At 38.7% G+C, this 20,769-nt stretch overlaps 1 protein-coding gene across 1 annotated transcript in view; it reads right to left on the bottom strand.

The window, feature by feature from the left end:
- Positions 1-20,769, bottom strand: part of RYR2 (ryanodine receptor 2) — a 682,530-nt gene that overhangs the window by 18,928 nt on the left and 642,833 nt on the right. The window contains exons 92-99 of the mRNA XM_070228795.1: positions 20,259-20,326; positions 17,990-18,137; positions 14,619-14,705; positions 13,792-14,010; positions 12,155-12,285; positions 10,781-10,823; positions 7,316-7,449; positions 3,014-3,074 (exon numbers count right to left, since the gene is read on the bottom strand). Coding sequence (XP_070084896.1) covers positions 3,014-3,074; positions 7,316-7,449; positions 10,781-10,823; positions 12,155-12,285; positions 13,792-14,010; positions 14,619-14,705; positions 17,990-18,137; positions 20,259-20,326 — 891 coding nt within the window. The remainder of the gene's footprint in view (positions 1-3,013; positions 3,075-7,315; positions 7,450-10,780; positions 10,824-12,154; positions 12,286-13,791; positions 14,011-14,618; positions 14,706-17,989; positions 18,138-20,258; positions 20,327-20,769) is intronic.

Genomic DNA, 20,769 nt, shown 5'->3' on the forward strand with positions numbered 1-20,769 from the left:
TTATTCACTCGCTAACTCAGTGTTTGTTGCAACCTACTAGTCACAAGAGATTATATGAGGTCTTTTATTATCTAGGCATCTCAATTTACATGAGCCAAGATAAGTCTAGGAGAAAACTCTAATAGTATCTGATGTCACTGAAGGTTGTAACAAACCTAATAATAAAATTGGTACTCTGTAGAAATCTTCTTGAGTATAATCAGTGTAAGGGATTAACTTTACATAGGCTAAAAAAGGTATATTTTTTTTGGAGGGGGCAATAAATAAAGTAGAATAAAATATTCTGTGATTGCTCTTACTTTGTGGATTAGAGTCTCTTCTGCATAAAGTATGTTTTGCCAGTGGAGATACGAGCTACCTATTTGGGGAGGGGGTGGAAACCTTCTTTTTGACTTTAATATATCTAACCTTTAAAAGAGACCAATAAGAAGATACAGGGGGCTGAGGTGGCACAAGAGATTTCATGGACAATGTGGGACTGAAGTTAGAGATCAAGTAGAAGAAAACAGCATTAAAAGACAGCCACTGAGTTAAGACTACACAGAGTGCTTGAGGATGATGGTTTGGTTTGGTGGTGAGTTTCTGTTTCAGAAGATGAGCCTGCAAAGTACAGTGGGGTTGGAAGGCCTTGAGGCCAAGTTAAGGGATATGGGCATGTCCCATAGGAAGATGGGAGCCACTGGAACATTTTGAACAGAATAATGGTATACAAAAGGTGGCATTTTATGAAAATTTCTTGAGTACCTGCTAAATGCTGTTCAGTGTCCCATATATTTGCACATACAGTCTCTCATTTTATTCTAACAAGACCCCTGATAAATAGGCAATTTTAGCTTTAATTTAGAAATGAGGAAAGTGAGCTCCCTAAGGTTAAGCTACTTTCTGAAAGATGTTGTAAGTGGCAGAGCCATTAAATTGAATGTCTACTGGACAAGCCCAGTGGCGAGGTTATGAGAACCACAACTAGCCTCAAAATCAGTAAGGGCAGATGGGAGAATTACAAAGGACAGAAACAGGATCAAGATTAGGCGAATAACTAAATGTATACATTGGAAGAAGGAAAAGGAGTCCAAACTGATCTTTGGAGCTTGGGGAGCAAAAAGAGCAAAAACACTAAGAGAAAGAGAAAGTTGTAGACAGGAGACTGAATTTGGTGGGGAGGTGTGGAGGAGAGAGAAGATGATAAATTTGTCAAGGGACATTCAGATGGAAAGCTCTAGCAGGCTAGGAAGAAATGCAAAGGCTGAGGAAAAAGGACAAGTTTGTGGGCCTAAGATGAGTAAGGAGATGTACATAAGTGACAAGCAGAGTCAGGGATACATGTGTGGACTGTACATTGGTGCTGTGCTTGGATAGCCAGACTCAGCAAAGAAAAATACAGACTGCCCAGTTAAAGTGAAACATCACATAAAGAATAAATACATTTTTAGATAAGTATGTCCCATGCAATATTTGGGATATACTTATGCTACAAATTATATATATGTTTAGTTGTCTGAAATTTAAATTTAATTGAGAATCCTTTATTTCGTCTGGTAATTCTAGCTTTGTTTCAGAGAGAAACTGCAATTTGAAGAATGAAGACACATTGAGAGGTGATTGGCCAAACAGAAGCCAGGAAACGGCAGGTGGATGAATGTCTCATAACATATCAGAAAGATGTCTGAAGAAGGTTCTTCAGACTTCCTCCAGGATCTGTCTGTGCCCAAATTCTTGACAAGGAAACTACATAGCAAAGTGAATATTACAGACAGGCTGCATCTGGCAAAAGTGGGCTATGCAATCCTGTGGCACTGAGGATTGACATTGGCAGACAGAAGCCACGATGGCCTGGCTACTTGAATGGAAAACACCAACACTGGAGTTGAGGTGGCCTCCGTTTTATTCAGGGAGTTGCTTCCAGTATTAGATGAGAAAGTAGCTGCAAGACACCTTATTAACAGTTGACAATTCTACAGAATATTTGCAAGATTTGATTTTGAGCTCTTAGAAGGGTTCTCTAAGAGACCAAGAGTTCTGGGCCCATGGCTGGGTGAGGCAGGGGTGGGGACAGAGGTAGGAGAATTTTGGGGGTGTCATAGGTCTTTAGGAGAATGGAACTAACATTCACTATAAAAGTCAGTACTAAAATCAGAGTGAGATTTTGAGACTAAACGAGACGTCTGAGAGAAAGCACAGGAGCAAGAGCAGCAGCAGGTTTAGGGCTAAGCCTTCAGGTCTGTTCATGTGACCCTATCTGCAGGGCGCGTGAGGACGGTGAGAGGATTATGAAGCAGCAATGAGGAGATGGGCTGAGATCCTACAGAAAAAATGTGTAGTTGACCTTTTCAACGAGTTTCATGATTCTCCCAGCACCTTCCCACAGCCTCGATGGGAGCATCAAAATAAGTGATAGTAACAATTATTCAAACTGAAAATTCCAAGAATCACAAATGTTAAGCTATTGAGTAAGTCAGGGTAGTAAAATGTGATTATCTGCTCTGAGAGCTGTAGCTTTTAGTAATGGGTGATTTTTTTCACTAAATTGGAGCATATACTTGGGCCTCATTTTTAGTTCATAAGCTCTTAGGCTCTTTGAAAAAAGAAGAATCAATCAAGAAAAAGAACACAACAATTTAACGTACTTAATTTGGGGGAAACTTAAATTGAACACAATTAATGTTTAAAAAATTTTTTTTAAACATATTTAAAACTTTCTTTTTAACATCTATAATACTTTGAAGTATGCCATTGCTCATCTAAAATCTGAGTGATAATACACATGAATTCGCGTCTCAGTTTCTTTTTCTGGTGTAAATTTATTTTCATTTTAGTCTTTCAGCAATTGAAAGAAATGGAATGAGAGATGAGCTGATTAATCATATATTTCCATGGATCTTTCCCAGACATAGTCTGTATTAACTGAATTGATATTTGAATAACTTTCTTCAATAACCATCTTTCCATCTGCAGAAGCCCAACAGACTCCTGTAATCAGAGTGCATTTTACTTTGTGGTAATGAAGCGGGCTTACGTTGTCAGTGAAAACGACTCCTAGTTTCCACATCTGATACTTCACATCAATAGAGTTCAGTCTGGAAAGACAAAAGGAAAAGTTTATAGATATGAATATTAAGCATAAACTCATAGGCTTGCAAGAGCCTGCTGGCATTCACTTTCGTTTTTTCCCCCAGTTTTTTAAAGATATAACTAGCATACTGCACTGTATAAGTTGAAAGGTTACAGCATAACAGCTTGACTTGCATATATATATTGCATTACATATATTGGGAAATGATTACCATAATGAGTTTAGTTAACATCCATCATACAGTTTCAAAAACTTTTTTTCCCTTGTGATGCGAACATTTAGGGTTTACATGGGACGAGACTGGTAGCATCTCTGGAGATTAGTTCTAGCCCAGGTGCCAAGGGAAGTGCTGAGAGCCCCCTTGGACAATGTATTCCAGAGTTTTATCACGCTTTTTGAGAGGGATCTTGGAAAACAAAATAAAACAGAACTTCACCACCTTCCTTTTCTATTATTTAAGAATCGTCCTTTCTTTTTCACCTTTTCTTTTCCTACATTAAATATAAACTCACTTTTTTGTGACAATTATTCCTGGAAACTGTATGAAATCAACCAACAGGTCTGTACCATAAGTTTCCTCACTAACTTTCATTATACGTTTGTAATTGCATTCCAACAGAACAATTTTTAGTTCAACTAATGAAAACCTGCCTAATGTCTACAGCTATTTTACAACTTACTGATTTTGCCAATGAAAGGGGCTTTTCATTTTGTTTTTGTTTCCTTTTATTTTCAGAAACCTCCCCTTCTCAATGCAAGACAGAATTTAACCCTCCCCCTCAGTTCCTATAGCACTCCGTAGACACCTTCCTTTATGACGGCTTCCGCATTGTTTTGTGCTTGTAGGTGTGTGTGTTTATGCCTTGCTCACTCTTCTGTGAACTCCCCAGCACCAAGCACATTATCTCACACAGTGAATATCTTTCAATAAATATAGGTCCAATACATGAATCTTAGCATGAATATTCATGATCTTTGCAGATTAAAATACCCACAGTAAAATATACTTTTTAATTTTCATTTTTTCGGAACATGCCACTGATTTATGGGTTAGAAATTATGATGACTTTCTTAGCCTTTCCAATATTCCAATTAATTGATATGACAGGATATGATACAATACAATATAATATAAAATTATTATTATTTTCAAAAGGGCTTCTCTAGACTTACTGTTTTAGTCTTTAATTACTTCTTTAATCATTTCTTTTAATCAGGCCAATCTTAAATTATAAGTGCTAGGATAGGTAGTTGCTGATCCAAGCTTACTTCTCAGAAGACTTTCCCCCCAGGAGTTAAGGTTTAATTCACCCTAGCCTAGGATTTTTTTATTTTAAGGAAACAACATTGTCTTTGAGCTATAATTAATTTTATTATTAAAGAGCATTTTTTTAAAGTTCCATGAATATTTACAATGGGTTTCAATAGAAAAAGAATTTTTTTTTTTTTAAAGATTGGCACCTGAGCTAACAACTGTTGTCAATCTTTTTTTGTGTGTGTGCTTTTTTTCCCTGAATCTCCCAGTACATAGTTGTATATTTTAGTTGTGGGTCCTTCTAGTTGTGGCATGTGGGATGCCACCCCAAAGTGGCCTGATGAAGAGTGCCATGTCCGTGCCCAGGATGCAAACTGGTGAAACCCTGGGCCACCGAAGCAGAGTGCGCGAACTTAACCACTCTGTCACGGGGCCGGCCCCCAAATTTTTCTTAAATAAAAAAGGAAGGGAGGGAAAAAAAAAAAAACAAGGGGGTAATTTAAATGAGAGCATGATTATTTTCCATGAAAGCAATCTAAAATAAAATAAAGGTTTATATCAGGATGTCTGAATTTCCCATGGTAATTTCTTACTTGATTTAGAAAATTATTCTTATGATTATTTTCCATCCCTACCATACATCACTGATACCAACATCACTAAGCAGCATAGCCTTTCTGTAGTGTACAATATTTTTTCTCACCAACAGTGGCAGCGATGCTGTTTGGATGGGGCTGACCCCACCTCCAGGGATGGGCCACAGCTGATCTAGGCCAATCAGGGCACAGCACTCCCCTGGCCACAGGGCTTGGTTCACTGGTAGACTAAAAGCCAGAAGCTGAGGAGCTTTGCTAGATGGTTTTGAGATATGAGCTCCCCTTCTTACTCCATGAAGACACAAATGAAGACGCATGTGGGCTTTCTGGATGCTGGCAGCCATTCTATCCCCAAGAGACAAGCTGGCCATCTATTTAAATGTGCACATACCAAATCCTATATGTTTGATTGATAGATAAATGCATGCACACATAGACACATATATTTTCCTTATATTCAAGTGTTCACATTAAGATGATAGTCATATAGAAACCAGATATCTTTTAAAATTTGATCTTTCTAAACACTTTAATAAAGGAACACTACATGTAAATATTTTTACAAGTACTGTATGTCATCTACTGGATCTTTACGCTTCTAATTTTATTATCTATATTTAAAGGTATTAATAAATGCCACATTGATTTCTTGGTGCTTTCTTGGGGGGTCAAACTTGCAAACATTTACTATGTAAAACAGTGGAATATTCCACTAATTTAAAACTATTTGTTCATAGTAAGAAAACAGTCTAAACTTTTCTTTGATTTTTTCAAAATTACTTTTTAGACTCACAAATATGACCATTGAAAATGTATAATTCAGTAAAATTATTTAATTCTACATTGCTTATCAGGAACTTGAAAATGTTACTAGGAAACTCAGTACCGTTCACAGCACAGTCCTTGTTTTATATGATATTCTAACATAAGGGCCTTCGTTCCTAAGGACTGTCAATGGTACTTCATCTTATATACAGTGACATAGGCTTTATGTACCACACTTGTTTTCTCAAAATATCCAACAAATATTTTGGATCTAAATTCACAATTTCTGTCATATATTTGCTTATCTAACTACTTTTCAACTGGGTTCGCATTATTTTTATAGACCCTAGTAACTCTAACAAGTTTTCAGACAGATAAAAAATATATGACCAATGAGATGGGTAAGCCAAAATATCTTTTTTTTTCTTGCTGAGGAAGATTTGCCCTGAGTTAACATATGTCGCCAATCTTCCTCTTTTTGCTTGAGGAAGATTCTCCCTGAGCTAACATCTGTGCCAATCTTCCTCTACATTCCATGTGGGTCACTGCCACAGCATGGTGGCCAATGGGAGGTCTGTGCTGGGATCTGAACCCATGAACCCGGGCAGCCGAAGTGGAGCATGATGAACTTAACCACTACGACACAGGGCTGGCCCCTCAAAAGACTTTTTGTAATGCTAAGTAAAATATTTATCTAAGGTAAAATAACGCTGCTCTACAGAATCTTAAATATTTATGTTTTCAAAGTAATCATCACATCCCTAATGGACTGAGACCATAAATACACAGATAAGAAAGGCTGACATGTTTTTAATGGAAGGTAACTATTATGTTTCTGCTAAAATTTTTTAAGTGGTTATGACAAGAAATTATATTTTTAAAGCATGTATGCTTTACATTTATTCCAGAATTACAGTTAATTAAATTTTCAAAATAGATACATATGTATGTACACATACTCACACTATACATATACGGGTGTGTGTAAAATTCAGTCTCAGGTGAATTCAGTTCAACTGGTTTACACCCTCCTAGTTATATCATAATGCATTCTCCCATGCAAGCACTATATTAAAAAGTACCCCATTTTAAAGTAAACTTTCCAAGTAATAGTATGCCTGCATAGTATTTCTGACATATGAAGTCTTTGCTATTTAAAGAAAATACAATAATTGTAATAAAAGGATATGACCTTTGAATATTTTTAATAAAAGGGATACATACTTCCTTTTTCCAAAACATACGAAAATAAACTTCTTTTCAACAGGAAGCATCAGAAAACATAGTCATGTACTGCACTTTTGCATATGTTTTATTTTGACTTAAATGGCATTTAAGGATAGGAAAGGCAAATTAAATTGAGAACATAAGTCTTCTTTATTTTTTATTGCTTAATGCAAATAAGGAAAAAGCCACCTTCAAAAATTAATAGAAAAAAACCTAATCATGCCAGAGCACAAAATACTGAGAAATTTAAAAGTAGACTTTATATGCATCCTCTGTTTCTCTCATCTCTCTCTTCCTCTGACACTGAAGCAAAGGAAACCAATGCACGAGCAAGTTCAGGAATGTATTAATTTTCTCTTCTTTCAACCTGGACCTATAGGAGAGAGCAAAAGGAACACTCACACGGCCGACAGGGAGCTGTCTTTCTTTGGTTTCTTCTTTTCCCTGGCGTCGCTAAAGTCCAGAGCAGCTTTGTCCATGCCAAGTAACTCACTGATTCTATCTCGGCCATAGAACTCTCCATATTTATCCATAACCTGGAGGCAGGAAACAAAAACATTTTGCTGACCTCAACCACTAAGTAGCCTTATCTATACACGTGCACACAAACCTCTAACTATTACTATTATTTTTTTTTTTTTTGGTGAGGAAGATTGGCCCTGAGCTAACATCATTGCCAATCTTCCTCCTTTTGCTTGAGGAAGATTGTCCATGAGCTAACATCTGTGCCAGTCTTCCTCTATTTTGTATGTGGGATGCCACGACAGCATGGCTTGACGGGGGCGTGCAGGTCTGCACTCGGGATCTGAACCCGTGAACCCTGGGCCGCTGATGTGGAGAACGCGAACTTAACTACCATGCCACCGAGCTGGCCTCAAATATCTAATTATTTTCGTACTTAGCATGTGTTTGTCTTATTTTCGAGTTCACTTAAAATTCTAGTTCATGGCTCATTTTTTGTGATTTATACCACTTAAGGTCTAAGCAAACTTACAGCATTTCAAGTAATGCCTATCTGAGGAACAAGATTTCTTATTGAAGAGAGGGAGGCACGGGATAGAAGGAGGATGGGCTGAACTCAACGGGTAAAGAAGTGGGAGAAAATGGAATGAAAGTAACTTCCACCAAATTCATACTTTGTGCCAAGAATTACGCTAAGAACCCTGACTTGTTTTCCCTCATGTGACTATTACAACATGTAAGGTTTGTGTTATTAGCGTCCTATTCTGCAGATAAAGAAACTGTGTCTTAGCAAATGTAACATGCCAAGGTTGCCAAGCTAGGCAAGTGAGATTGGGTGAGGAAGCAGGTAGGCAGCTCCTGACTCCCAGCAAAGATCTTCTGCACAGACCATTGCAGGCCACTGGGCTGGCCACCACCGTGACGGCATCCCCTTGTCGTCTCCACTCAACCATTCAACTCTCCCCGTAGTATCCTGACTCCAGCAATTCTTCAATAACACCTGGACCTGGAATCCTCTCACCATCCTCAGGTCCTCAGCGTAATTCTTATCAGTGTAGCTTCCTTGTCCACCACTGGAGTCACTTCTTAGCAACCCCCTTTGGCTTCCTTGCCCCTCTCCTTCTGCCACATTGGCCTGGCTTTGCCCGTGTGTCATGTTTTTACATCAGTGCTTAGACGGAGGCTCCCAGCTCACCCTTGAGCTCAGTACGTTGGACTCTGATAGGGCGACCCTCAGCCCACAGTCTATATACCATGAGAGTCCACAGAACGATGGAAATGGAGTGAACAGGAAAAGTAATGAAGCAAAAGCACAAGGAGAAAGGTGAAAAGAGGGGAGGTAAGCAAAGAACAGGAATACAGAAGAAACAAAGGAAATGAGAGTGAGAGAAAAGGAGAAGTGGGATGTTAAAGTAAAAGATTAGAATGGATGAAGGAAAGACACATAAATAGAAAGAAAGAAAGGATTGGCAGAAATAAAAATTGGCCTTTTCTGAATATATAATCTGAATCAGGTAAATGAAAAGAAAACATAAAAGAGCAACGGTACTTAAAAAGCCTGTAAATATACATTATTTTGGTTAAGTAAGACAATTTGTTTTGCCTTACTCCTCACTGCGCTACAAATGGGCTGGGCTGATCTGAGCGGGAGTTCCCTACGGATTGTATCCTCACCCCCATTCCCTGGGGAACAAATTGGGCACGAGAGTAGGAATGCTGTCAAGAGTCTTGGCTGCAATTACAATTTATCTATTTCTTTGACTCTAAATACAGAGTTTCCTTCATAGAAATTCTCGCTTTGATAATTTAGAAGCTTCTTTATTGTGTTAAATAGTAAGAATAAAATAGTCACATTAGCTATTTAAAAACTGTTCTTTCAAAGCTTTTGCCTAATTTGGATGCCCTCACATGCAGCAGTACAATGCGACTCAGAAGGCCAAGTCAGGAGACAAAACACTTACACAAAACAAAAATCAACAAACACACTGCTCCCTTCAACTAGAAAGTCTTGTTACTTCAAAAAAAAGGCCATGCGCTTCATGATGTACTTGATTTAAATTCTCGGTGCAAGCTCCATGTGTCCCCTCAGATTGGGAACAAACAGTGTATGGCTGCTAGTCGCCAAGCACTCAGAGTAGTGCTGAGCTGGCGGAAGCAAAGGGAAAAGAGCACCTTGTTGGGCAGGAATGTCAGCCATTTGCTCCGCACTGTCTGCACACGGAACAGGGGTGAGTTGAGTCAGTTTGGCACTTAGGGGGCTCAAGGAATAAGTAGCAGCTAGAAAATAAGGATTATAGCATTTTACAGTTTACAAGTACTGTTCCATACATTATTTCTGAAGAGATTTTTACATATTGAGGTATTTGGGTTCAAAACTGGTTGGCTTGAACTAAAGAGGCCTGATTTATGGCCAAACACACACTGTCCATCGCCTTTAACCATTAAAGTAAAGAATGCTCTCTCTTAAGATAAGAATGTGTACTTCTGCTCCTACGCCCTATGGGTAACAGCCTATTAGTCCCTTTCCCGACATCTGGGTCACACTGACCTGCTAACGTGCAACTAAATACCTCTTTGAAACTTTGAAGAAAATGTATCCTGAGTGTATGTTCTCTGAATGTATGTTCTTTGTTCCAAAAAGATATAAGACTGTACTGAAAACCATGCTTCTCCAAACGCTTTCTTCCTTTCTAGAAAAGGCCTTCCCAGGTCATAATCCTGACTCTGGCTCAAGTAAAACTCATCTTATTTCTCCTATCTATAGAGTGGTTATTGGTTATTTGTGTTGAGATTTCATTTAAAAAAAACCTGATCTACATGGAAATCCTGTGTGGAAGGCAGGGCAGAGATGACCCTCAGCTCTCACACGCCGAGCTTTCGTAAGCCTCACGGCCCATAGCTGAATCCATTTCAGTGCTCTTTCTACCACCCTCTGATGCAGTCTGCATCAGGACGAGACTTTATGAAAAGATCTTTCAAGTTATAGAAAGTAAACAAAATTCAGTCCTTTGTTGTCGTGCAACAACTTTACTTCTTAAGTGTAAAGGAGGATGCCCCTGGTGACTTATCAGCTGTCTTACCAGAAAATGGCCGCTCGCTAATTTAGGTTACCCGAACGACCTCAGAGAAAATTCTTACCAATTCTTGTTAATGTGCAGACTGAGCGCTGTTTATTCACCTGAGTCAGAGAAAGGGTGGATGAAGGAATGCCTGTTTATTTCGTGGTTGCAGAATATGGATTTCTTACGAGCAATTTTTGAAATTCATATTCAATTCTATTCCATTTTGAAATGGCAGATAGAGCATATATCAGTATCTCATTCTACATATGAGCCACATCAAATTCAAAACCGAATTGTACTTTAGGAAAAAAATAGAGACTTTATTCCTTCTAAGAAGTATTACCTTTCTTTTAACAAATTTGTCCCAGTAGTTGTTGGGGAATGACCTAAAAGATATGAAAGCACAGAAGTAAAACAGTATCATTTTTAAAAATGAAAAATAACAATATATTGTTTGGAATATACAAAATACTTAAAATAGTAAGTAAACATGTATTCTTCCATTCACAAAAATTACAATGAATTTGTTTCCCATCATATCTCATAATTTTTCTACATCATGAGTATATTAAATATTATTTTAAATCTCAATATATAAATATATAAATCACAAAAAGACTATGAACTAATATTTTTATGGAGAAGAAAATGAGAATATTTATTAATAAGTAGTCCTTATATTTTTTGTTTACTTAAAATGTGTCAATACATACATTTCTTTGTCAATTATCTTTAAAAATTAAAGTATCTAAAAAAAATCTGTCATTGTTTTCCCTATGAAGTAAAAAAATCTCATTCCCACTAGTTATCCTCAGGGACACTTTGAGCACAGTACCAAAAACAGGACTCTGCCACTCTGACTAATGGAGGATTCACTGAAAGGGAAAGACTTGATTAGATTTAGTACCAATAGCTAGAGTTGCTAAACAAAACATCGAGCATTTAGAGGAAAGATTTACAATTCACAAATAAAACATTCCCAGTTGAAAACTCAGAACCTACCAGAAATAATAACTTTTTAAGAAGAAGCAGAACTAATCACAATTACGAAGATATTACACTCTTGAGAAGCACAAACTACTCAAAAAATATTGTATCACCAATACTTTCTATGGTAGAAATTATACTTTTGTGATGGATTTATACCTGAAACAGCAGCTAGAGGTTTGGATCTTGATGCCACAAGGCAAAATGATTAGTGTCTAGAAAAAGTATTTGTTTTCCTGTGTCATATTTCACATGCCATAATGCGTAGCTAGTTGTATGCTAGGCTGCTTGATGATATCAACTAAAAGTTAACAACTTAGAAATATTAAAAGCGTGAAATTCAATATTTTTGCCTTTAATGCTACAACTCTGTCCTTAATGAATAATCTTCGCTTCGTCTGCGCTTTCGGATGAGATAACCCTGCCCTGTAGGTTATGTAGCTCCAGCTACACACTTCCCTGAGCACTGAGTAATGGATGTGAAGTTCCATCAGTGCTGTGGAAATGGACTCAAAGCCATTTTTGATGAAGGAATTCGAAACACAGAGCGCAAAAATTGATGGCATCCATTAAGAAGCTGATGGTGCTTAGTCTTTTGATTTTCTTGGCGGAATATATAACTATTATTCACCTCTCTTAAACTTTTGACAAATCTGCAGAAACTCCAGTAAAGTATTTTATGTCTTTAAGTTTTTGAGCACAGAAACGTCCCATATAATTCTTTACTCACTGTGTGTTGATTACCAGTCTATCCCACTGGCCTTTAATATCATCTTCAGAAGGCTGTTCTGTAATATAAAGCCCATCGAATTCCAATTTTCGAGCCACTTCCTTTTCTCGCTTAAAAATAACCAATGGGACCTACATGGGAAAAATAAACATGTTAAAATTAGTTTAGATTTACTGGCATCTCCTGTGGTCGCTATCTTTACAAAACAGCTTTTGGAAAGAAATATTTCCCATGTTACTTCCAGGAAGGTAAAAATTGAGTGAAAATAAATCGGCTATATTTAGGCAGAAAGAAGATCTAGAGGTTTTGGAAAAACAGAAGCCAGAATAGATATTATATATATATACGCATACGTTTTTAAACACATAGAAGTTCATAGATAATTGTACTAATAAAATCACTTTTAAGTATTAAAAAGATTATGCAAAATTTTTTCTTTTGCATATTTTATACATATATACATATATATAGCAACACTAATGTAGGCAATAAAATATAGCAATGTTACTAATGTTCCAAAATGCATGCTTCTAAAAAAGATGCAGTTTTATTTGAGAAATCTCTTTAATAATTCCATGCTCAGCATGCCCACATGCTATTTTGAAATAAATTTTAATTTCAACATCAGCAAAAATCTTTGTTAGTTTGCCAGAATATCTCCAGAACGTATTAATTCTCTTTTCATATGAACAAAGTTTATACAAGGCACAGATACAAGAAAGAAGCAGATATTCTGGAAGCACCCGAGAATATCCCCCCTCATAAAACAAGGGAAGAAAAGGTTGGGAGAGGAGTTTCTGAAGAAAACTTTACAATCTAGTCTGGTACCCTGGGCCCTGGTTTTTCAAAAGTCTTCTGGAAGTTTCACAATCAGAGGCAGGGGACAGTGAAATAGGGCATTACAGTGAACAGTGTCTTTCTAGGTAAAGATAAAGACATTTGCAAAGGTAACGGGGAGCTCTGAGCACTCAGAGAGACTATCTTACGTTCTATGCACCAGATTATATTAATCCCTTGGTAGGGCTCTAAGGATAGAGCTGTACTACTTTCTGGGTGAAGTGTGACAAACTGTGAAGCATTTCTGCCAAGGATGGCAACATATGTACCTAATAACAGAACAATCAAAATGATTCATAGGTTTGATACGATGTATTTCTATAATTCCTAATCCATTGGAGCATTGCTAGGAGACATAGGGGTTGGTCACCTTTGTGGGGTCAAGTTATAGAGGAAATTGGCCATTATGTGTATAACTACCAATATGTGAAAGAAAGCCACCTAAGACAGCCCAAGGCCACATTCCCTTCCCAGGGCAGCCTGCAGCCAATGGCTGGTCAACACGGAGCTCTAAGGTCAGGTTCCAATGCCCCAGCCCAGGACCACCCTGAGGGGGCAGCCCCACTTCAGAGACTGAGGCCTGTGACTGTGCCGTATTGCATCTGCACTGTAGCCCCACTCTTCCCTCTGTTCCACCTCCTTCTTCCCGTTGCCCTACTGGTGTTGATTCATAGAACATTCCCTAATAAACTTTGTGCCTGTAATTTTCATCTCAGAATCTGCTTCCCCAGAAGTGCAACCTGCAGCAGACATGCACACGCACAGACACACACAGGTACCTTGGTGCCTTACTATCTTACTTTCAAGCAGTAGTATCCTATGATGCAGAAGAAAGAAATGACCGTGTGGAGAATGGCTAAGATACGCAGCGTGGGCTCCATGTAGCCACTGCTCTCCTCCAGAACATAGTGAACTGCAATGATTCGAGGCGAGCTGCTCTCCAGGCTGCTAACTTTGGCATTTTCACTTGAACTGCGAATGGGGAGCTCCTTTCCTTCAACCACAGAAGAAGTGGAGACCTGATTCAAACCATTGAAAGTATGGTCAGTTCATTTCCTCTAAGATATCAGTGTAAACAAGAAACAACAGAAGGAAACTCAGCCTTATCAGCAAATAGCTTGATGTGAAACCACTGTACAATGAAAGGACTAAAAGCAAAGGCTAAAAAGATAGCTTTTCAAAGCCAACGGCAAATAATGAACCCATTTTTTAAATTCCTTCTAATCTAACCAAGAGTTATGAGGGTTCCAATGCATGCAGGAAAAAATGAGATGGCTAAGCTGCCTTCTCAATTATCAAAAGAATTTAATGTCATACAGGGATGCCATGCCCACATATAGTAACAGGTGAGACATTCAGCCAAATTAGGGGAGGAATACTGTGGGTGACTCTTCTGCAGAATCAAACACTCTTCAGCTGAGGCACTTCTGCTTGGTTCAGAGGAACAGATCTATGCCTGCCCCACTCGACGCTCAGTGATGCGCCCAAGCCTGAGGTTTTCTCTTTCATCAAAATAGACTTTAGAAGAAATTTACATGTGCTCACTAGTGGATCTGTGAAGCCTCTTCATTCAATTCAGTCTATTTGTGGCTTCACAATGGTTATTAAAAGACTAAGACGTACGTACCTTATAAAACAGCAAGATGAAATTGATTGCAAATGCGACAAATAAGGCCAACATTCTCATGTTGTAGAAGTTGCGAGCAAAATAGTTCTGAAGACGAAAAAGATTATTAGAAGGTCACTGAATCGAGACTTGAAATTTGCAGGCAATTTAAATAAAGCATTCCTTTATTTACCCAAAACTATTTCTTGGTGAGGAAGATTGGTCCTGAGCTAACATCTGTTGCCAATCTTCCTCCATTTTTATTGTTTCCTCCCCAGAGTCCCAGTACATAGTGGCACAAACTAGCTGTAAGTCATTCTGGTTCTTCCATGTGGGATGCCACCACAGCATGGCTTGATGAGCAGTGTGTAGGTCCGCATTCAGGATCTGAACCAGAGAACCCTGGGCTGCCAAAGTGGAAAGCACAAACTTAACCAGTGGGCCATGGGGCCGGCCCCTACCCAAATCTATTTCTTGAGAGCCTACCACATATCAAGTACCATTCTTGGTGCTGTAGACGTTATAGTGAATGAGAAAATTTGGGCCACCATGGAGGAGACAGATAATAAAGAAGCACACTCACAGATCAGAAACATAATTTCAGGGAAAGCTAAATGCTGTGAAGAAAAAGCCATGAGGTTAAGGGCTTAGGCAATGGGGGTGTTATTTTAGACAGGTGGTCAGGGAAGGCCTATTCTAGGAGATGACATTTGAGCAGAGGCCTGAATGCCATAGAGGAGCAAGTCCAGCAAACGACTGTGGGAGGGTATGTGAGAGAGAGAGAGCATGGCAGGCGAAGATCCTGAGTTCAGAGTGATGTTGGTGTGTTTGAGGAGTAGTGAGAAGGAAGCACAGTGAGAAGAGGGGAAAGAGGAGGGAATGAGGTCAGAGAGGTGATCTGGGGACAGAGTTTTGTAGGCCTCTGATAAGTCTGCATTGTCCCTTAGGATGCAGAGGTTCAGTTTATGATCTCTGGGGCTACTTCCTCGCCGACGGATGTGGACAAGCAACTCAATCACTCTTGTAGCATCATTTTTCTCATGTGTAAAATGGGGATATGACAGAACCTAAGTTTGCTGTGAAGATTGGATAAGTTAATACAGGGAAAGTTAGTTATTAATCTTGTTATTATAATTTGAATTATTATTTTATTCTGGGTAGGATGGCAAGCTATTGGAGGATCTGAAGAGGGCTTGACGCAATCAGATGATTTGGAAAGATTATTCCAGCTATCGTGTGGAAATAGACAGGAGGCAAGAGAGGAAGCCAAGGGACCAGTTAGAAAGTTATTCCAGGAGGGCGGGAAGAGATAGTATTGATGGTGGTGGCTTGGACCACGGGGTAGCTGTGGAGATGGTAAGAAATGGGCAGACTGTGGATATATTTGGAAGACAGAGCTGTGGAGAATTATTGTTGGATTGTATTTGAGGTGGGAAAGAAAGAGAGGATTCAGAGAGGATCCATTCTGGATTTGTGGGTGTGAGCAACTAAGTAAATGGTTGGTGCCATTTATTGAACTGAGAAAAAACCCCACAAAACCTAGAGGAGAGGTGGGTTTAAGGAAAACGGCTCCAGGAGATACCAAGTGTTTGTTTTCATATTAAGTGGGAGACGTCTATAAGGTATCCAACTTGATATGCCAGGGGCTTTAGCATCATAAGGCCATCTCAAAATAACAACACATCTCATTCTCTCTCTCTGTATACACATCCCATTTCATTTCCCCACACGTGACCCTGCCTTCACTGCCACAGCTTACTGGACCAAGGCTGGCCACCATACCAAACTGGGTTAATCACATTGGTTCTTCTTGGAAGGTGGAACTAAGTCATAGAGGCTGAGTTAGTTACCCTGGTTATCTGAGCTGGGAGGTCACAAAGACTTGGGGGACAAAGGGCCTGTGGTGGTCTGATGTGGCCATGATTAGTCTTGTGCATGCAAACTGGTGAGCAGAGTAAGTCATACTGCAAAGAGAAGCAGAAAAATAGGAACTGTACAGACATAAGAGAACACTGACCCTTGAGACAGGGAGATGGAAGAAAACCTCAATTACTTGCTTTTACAACTGTACTTAAACCTATTCTACATAAACTGTAGTTAAATGTAATTCACTGGGGCTACTGCAAGTTACCGTGGAGCACATTCAACCTCACGCCCTATACCATCTATACTACATCTGCAGCCATGGCAACTATGACAACACATCAAATGAGTGATTATCCAGAGCTCTCTAGAAAACGTTTATGCTCAGTGTACTTCGTATTAAACAATATAGGGAAAATACAAGATGGGTTAAGAAAACAGTTAAAACTATTAATTAAAATATATATGTGCATAAATTACATAAAAATATGTAATATATATATTTATGCATAAGCAGTTAGAATATATAATTACTGAGATCAATCCACTTCCCTTATAGGTGAAATCCTACAGTACACTGGGTTTCTTAATGGGCTATTTTTGATTTCACAAAGGCTGTAAAACACTAAATATGCCTCTGCCTTTCAAATGGCTTTATTATGAGGAGTGTTGTTCTTAATTTCTAGGTCTGATGCTATTGGTCAGTATCTCTTGTAGGTTTATTCTACACATTTATCTCCCAATCTTTTCCTGCTTTAAAAATTATTATAATATTTAGACACATATATAAAAGGTTTTTCAAACAAAATTTTTAAGAATTCTGTCCTGTATGAATATGAATAGAGATAGAGAACTACACCTTCTTTCTCTGTTTTCCAAATATTAATATGTATTCTACTAATCCGGGGAGCATTTCTGGAAAATGTATAGGACACTACATAAAGAACTACCTTCTCTCTCTTCATTCTCTCTCTTTTTTTTTTAACTTGTTTCTACTTAAAGAACAATTTTGAACAGACCTTCTTATTATCAATGGAAAATTGGCTCATTGCATTAATATTTTTATGGCTGGATTTTTACTAAAAGGGTAATGTTCTACAAATACTGACTGACTCAATTTTGGAACATCTATTTGAATTACTTACACCCTAGAAAGCACGTTTTGGTTTAACCTATTGCAGAGCCTCACACAGGGTCCTGCAAAGAGTGGAGTGTCAGAATATATTTATTGACTTGCTCTAAAGTCTTTGTGGGAAGACACTGGTTGCAGTGCGCCATTGGTCACTAAATCAAACGGTTTCTGGTAATGTGAACGTATGCAGATATTATGGGTTTAAGGATAGGGAGCAGTGGACCAAAGGCATTTATAGGAAACATAAACACACTAAGACAGGCAAATAAAACATACTTGCAGGACTAACTTCGTTCCCTGACTGCCACCCGAGGGAAGGTCAATGAATATTTACTGAGCCTGAATTCTTATGGTCTCACAATACATCAGTAACAATATTCATTGTAAGTCATCTTACTAGAAGTTTCTGTTGATACGCTATGATTTTCTTCCAGAATGCTGACTCAGGAACTTCCGGCTCTCCATATCGATGTGTGTGGAGCTGCCTCAGCTTTTGTTTACCCTTGTCTTCTTTGGCTTTTTCTTCTTTTTCTCCATCTTCTCCCCTATGAACACGAATGAAATATAAGCCATCCAGAAACTAAAGAACTGAACAGGCTTTGTGCAAAAATATACAAATGAACAAATATTTAAATCATAGTATCATTTTTGAAAACCAGTTTCTCTCCCAATAAAGTATAATATTTAGAATTTTAGAATTAGGGGTAGGATTTCTTGCTTATCAGAGCACCTGTAGATGGTAATTCTGTGAAATTCAAATCTAAAGGGCATTTTACAGGCTTGAAGTGTCTATATATCTATACATAGCACATTCCCCTCCAATTGCACAATCAAACATTTAACTAAAAAGAGAAAAAAATGAAGACAGTTTATTCTTTTATGTTTTGCTGAGAAAGATTTGCCCTGAGCTAACACCTGTTGCCAATCTTCCTCTCTTTTTCTCCCCTCCCCAAAGCCCCAGTACATAGTTGTAGATTTTAGTTGTGAGTCCTTCTAGTTCTTCTTTGTGAGCCGTTGCCACGGCATGGCAACTGACAGATGAGTGGTGTGGTTCCATACCCGGGAACCGACCCCAGGCCACCGAAGCGGCGTGTGTCAAATGAACTGCTAGGCCAGCAGGGCTGGCTCTGAAGATATTTTTTTGCTGTGACTTTCCAACATACTTTATTTCAAATTATGATTTTAATGTTCAATCTTTAACACTGACTAGCCATTAGGACTCAAAATCAGAGGCATATGCATTGGTTGTTCACACGTTTAAAGGCTGTCAATATATTAATTTTGCAGACAATAATTGAATCACAAGCACTGAAATTTAACACCAAAAACCCCTTTAGGTGCAAAATGCCAATCCTTCATGAAAGTGTATTTATTTCTATGTGTAGTTGAATATATATAACCCACATATACAAAACCAATACTTAACCTTAACCTATATGAAGTATATCTACTCATATTTTTAACAATAAAGAATTGCCAATGAAATGACTACCGTGTCCTGTTGCACATGTCTACATTTCACCATAATAGTTATTTACGTGGCCATTTTTACAACTAATCCAACACTGTAAGATCTGTGACAATAAATAGTGCTGACTGTAAAGAACAGACAATGAAAACAGGCCAAAGAAAACAATAGAACAGAGGAGGAAAATATAATGCTATGTGAGAATAGTGGCACTACAGACACTTAAAAATTTGATTTCCTGAATTTTTTTTTTTTTTTAAAGATTTTATTTTTTCCTTTTTCTCCCCAAAACCCCCCGGTACATAGTTGTGTATTCTTCGTTGTGGGTTCTTCTAGTTATGGCATGTAGGACGCTGCCTCAGCGTGGTCTGATGAGCAGTGCCATGCCCGCGCCCAGGATTCGAACTAACGAAACACTGGGCTGCCTGCTGCGGAGTGCGCGAACTTAACCACTCGGCCACGGGGCCAGCCCCTGATTTCCTGAATTTTTAAAAATACGTATATAAAACTATTTAAACTTGGGAAAAGGTGTAGGTTTCGATTAATAACAGAAAGCCAGGGTTATGGAGGAAATTATAGGTTTTCATTGCTTCATATCCAGCTTTTTATTTCTTATTCTGCATTTATAACTGTGCTCCATAACACCAGGAGTGTTAGTAAGAATGAAGATTCCTGGGCCCCACACCAGACCTGCTGAAGCAGAATCTTGGGGTGGGGGGTAGGGGGCAAGGAATCTGTGTTTTTAACAAACTCTCCAGGCAGTTTTTATGAATGTGGCCCTGGGACTACACTTTGAGGAACACCAGGCCTCAAGGATTCTATGCAATGGCGTTCAAAATGGCGTTTGTCTTTCCCTTCTCTGCAAGGACAGAAATACATGCATGATTTTAAACACAGGACTGCAGCTGCAGTCACCCCATGGAGAGCATCATCTGGAATCACTGGAGTCTGTTCTGCTGAGAGAAACACACACACACAGAATCCTCAGGGAACAAGGAGAAAGAGACTGGAAGGGCAGCCCCCGGAGGCATCTACACTTCTCCCCGCCCGGGGACTGAGGTCCTTGCACCTGAGTCTCTCCACTGAGATGACAGATGTCATCACATAGCACGCGACTCTCCATTCTATCTCCTGAAGAGGGAGTACAAGTCAAAGAGACTTACAGAAACAAAGGAAAGTACACAGAAATGACACATACTCAGCTTTTTCAGGTTCGGATTTGTTTTCCTCTTTTTCTTCCTTTTCTTCTTCTTTTGCCTTCTGTTCCTTGAATGAGTCAATGGGGAAAAGAAAAGCAGGGTTACACATCACCTCTGAATGAGTGTAGAGACCATGTGCCAAATTGTAACCTATAAATGATAGTCTCTTGCCCATATCGAGATAAAAGTGCCACGTGTACCTTTCATTCTGCTGGTCCAGACATTTTCCCCTTCTTCTCCACACTTACCCACCAACGCTAGCGTAGGTACGAACTTTCTGAGCTCTTCCCACTTTCTTTTCTTATTTCAGAATCAGCCTTCCTTACCTCACCCTCCTACTCAAATCTCACTTATCCTTCAAGGCCAACTTAAATCCCAACTCTTAAGTCTCATCTAATTACTCCAAACCATACTGATGTTTCCATTTTTTCAACATACGTAACTTCTACTGTCTACTGCCTATTCTATTTAACACTGAATAATTTTCTAGTATTTTCATGAGTGCTGTTT

The sequence above is a fragment of the Equus caballus genome, chromosome 1, assembly GCF_041296265.1.
Source record: "Equus caballus isolate H_3958 breed thoroughbred chromosome 1, TB-T2T, whole genome shotgun sequence".
Taxonomy (NCBI): Eukaryota; Metazoa; Chordata; class Mammalia; order Perissodactyla; family Equidae; genus Equus; species Equus caballus.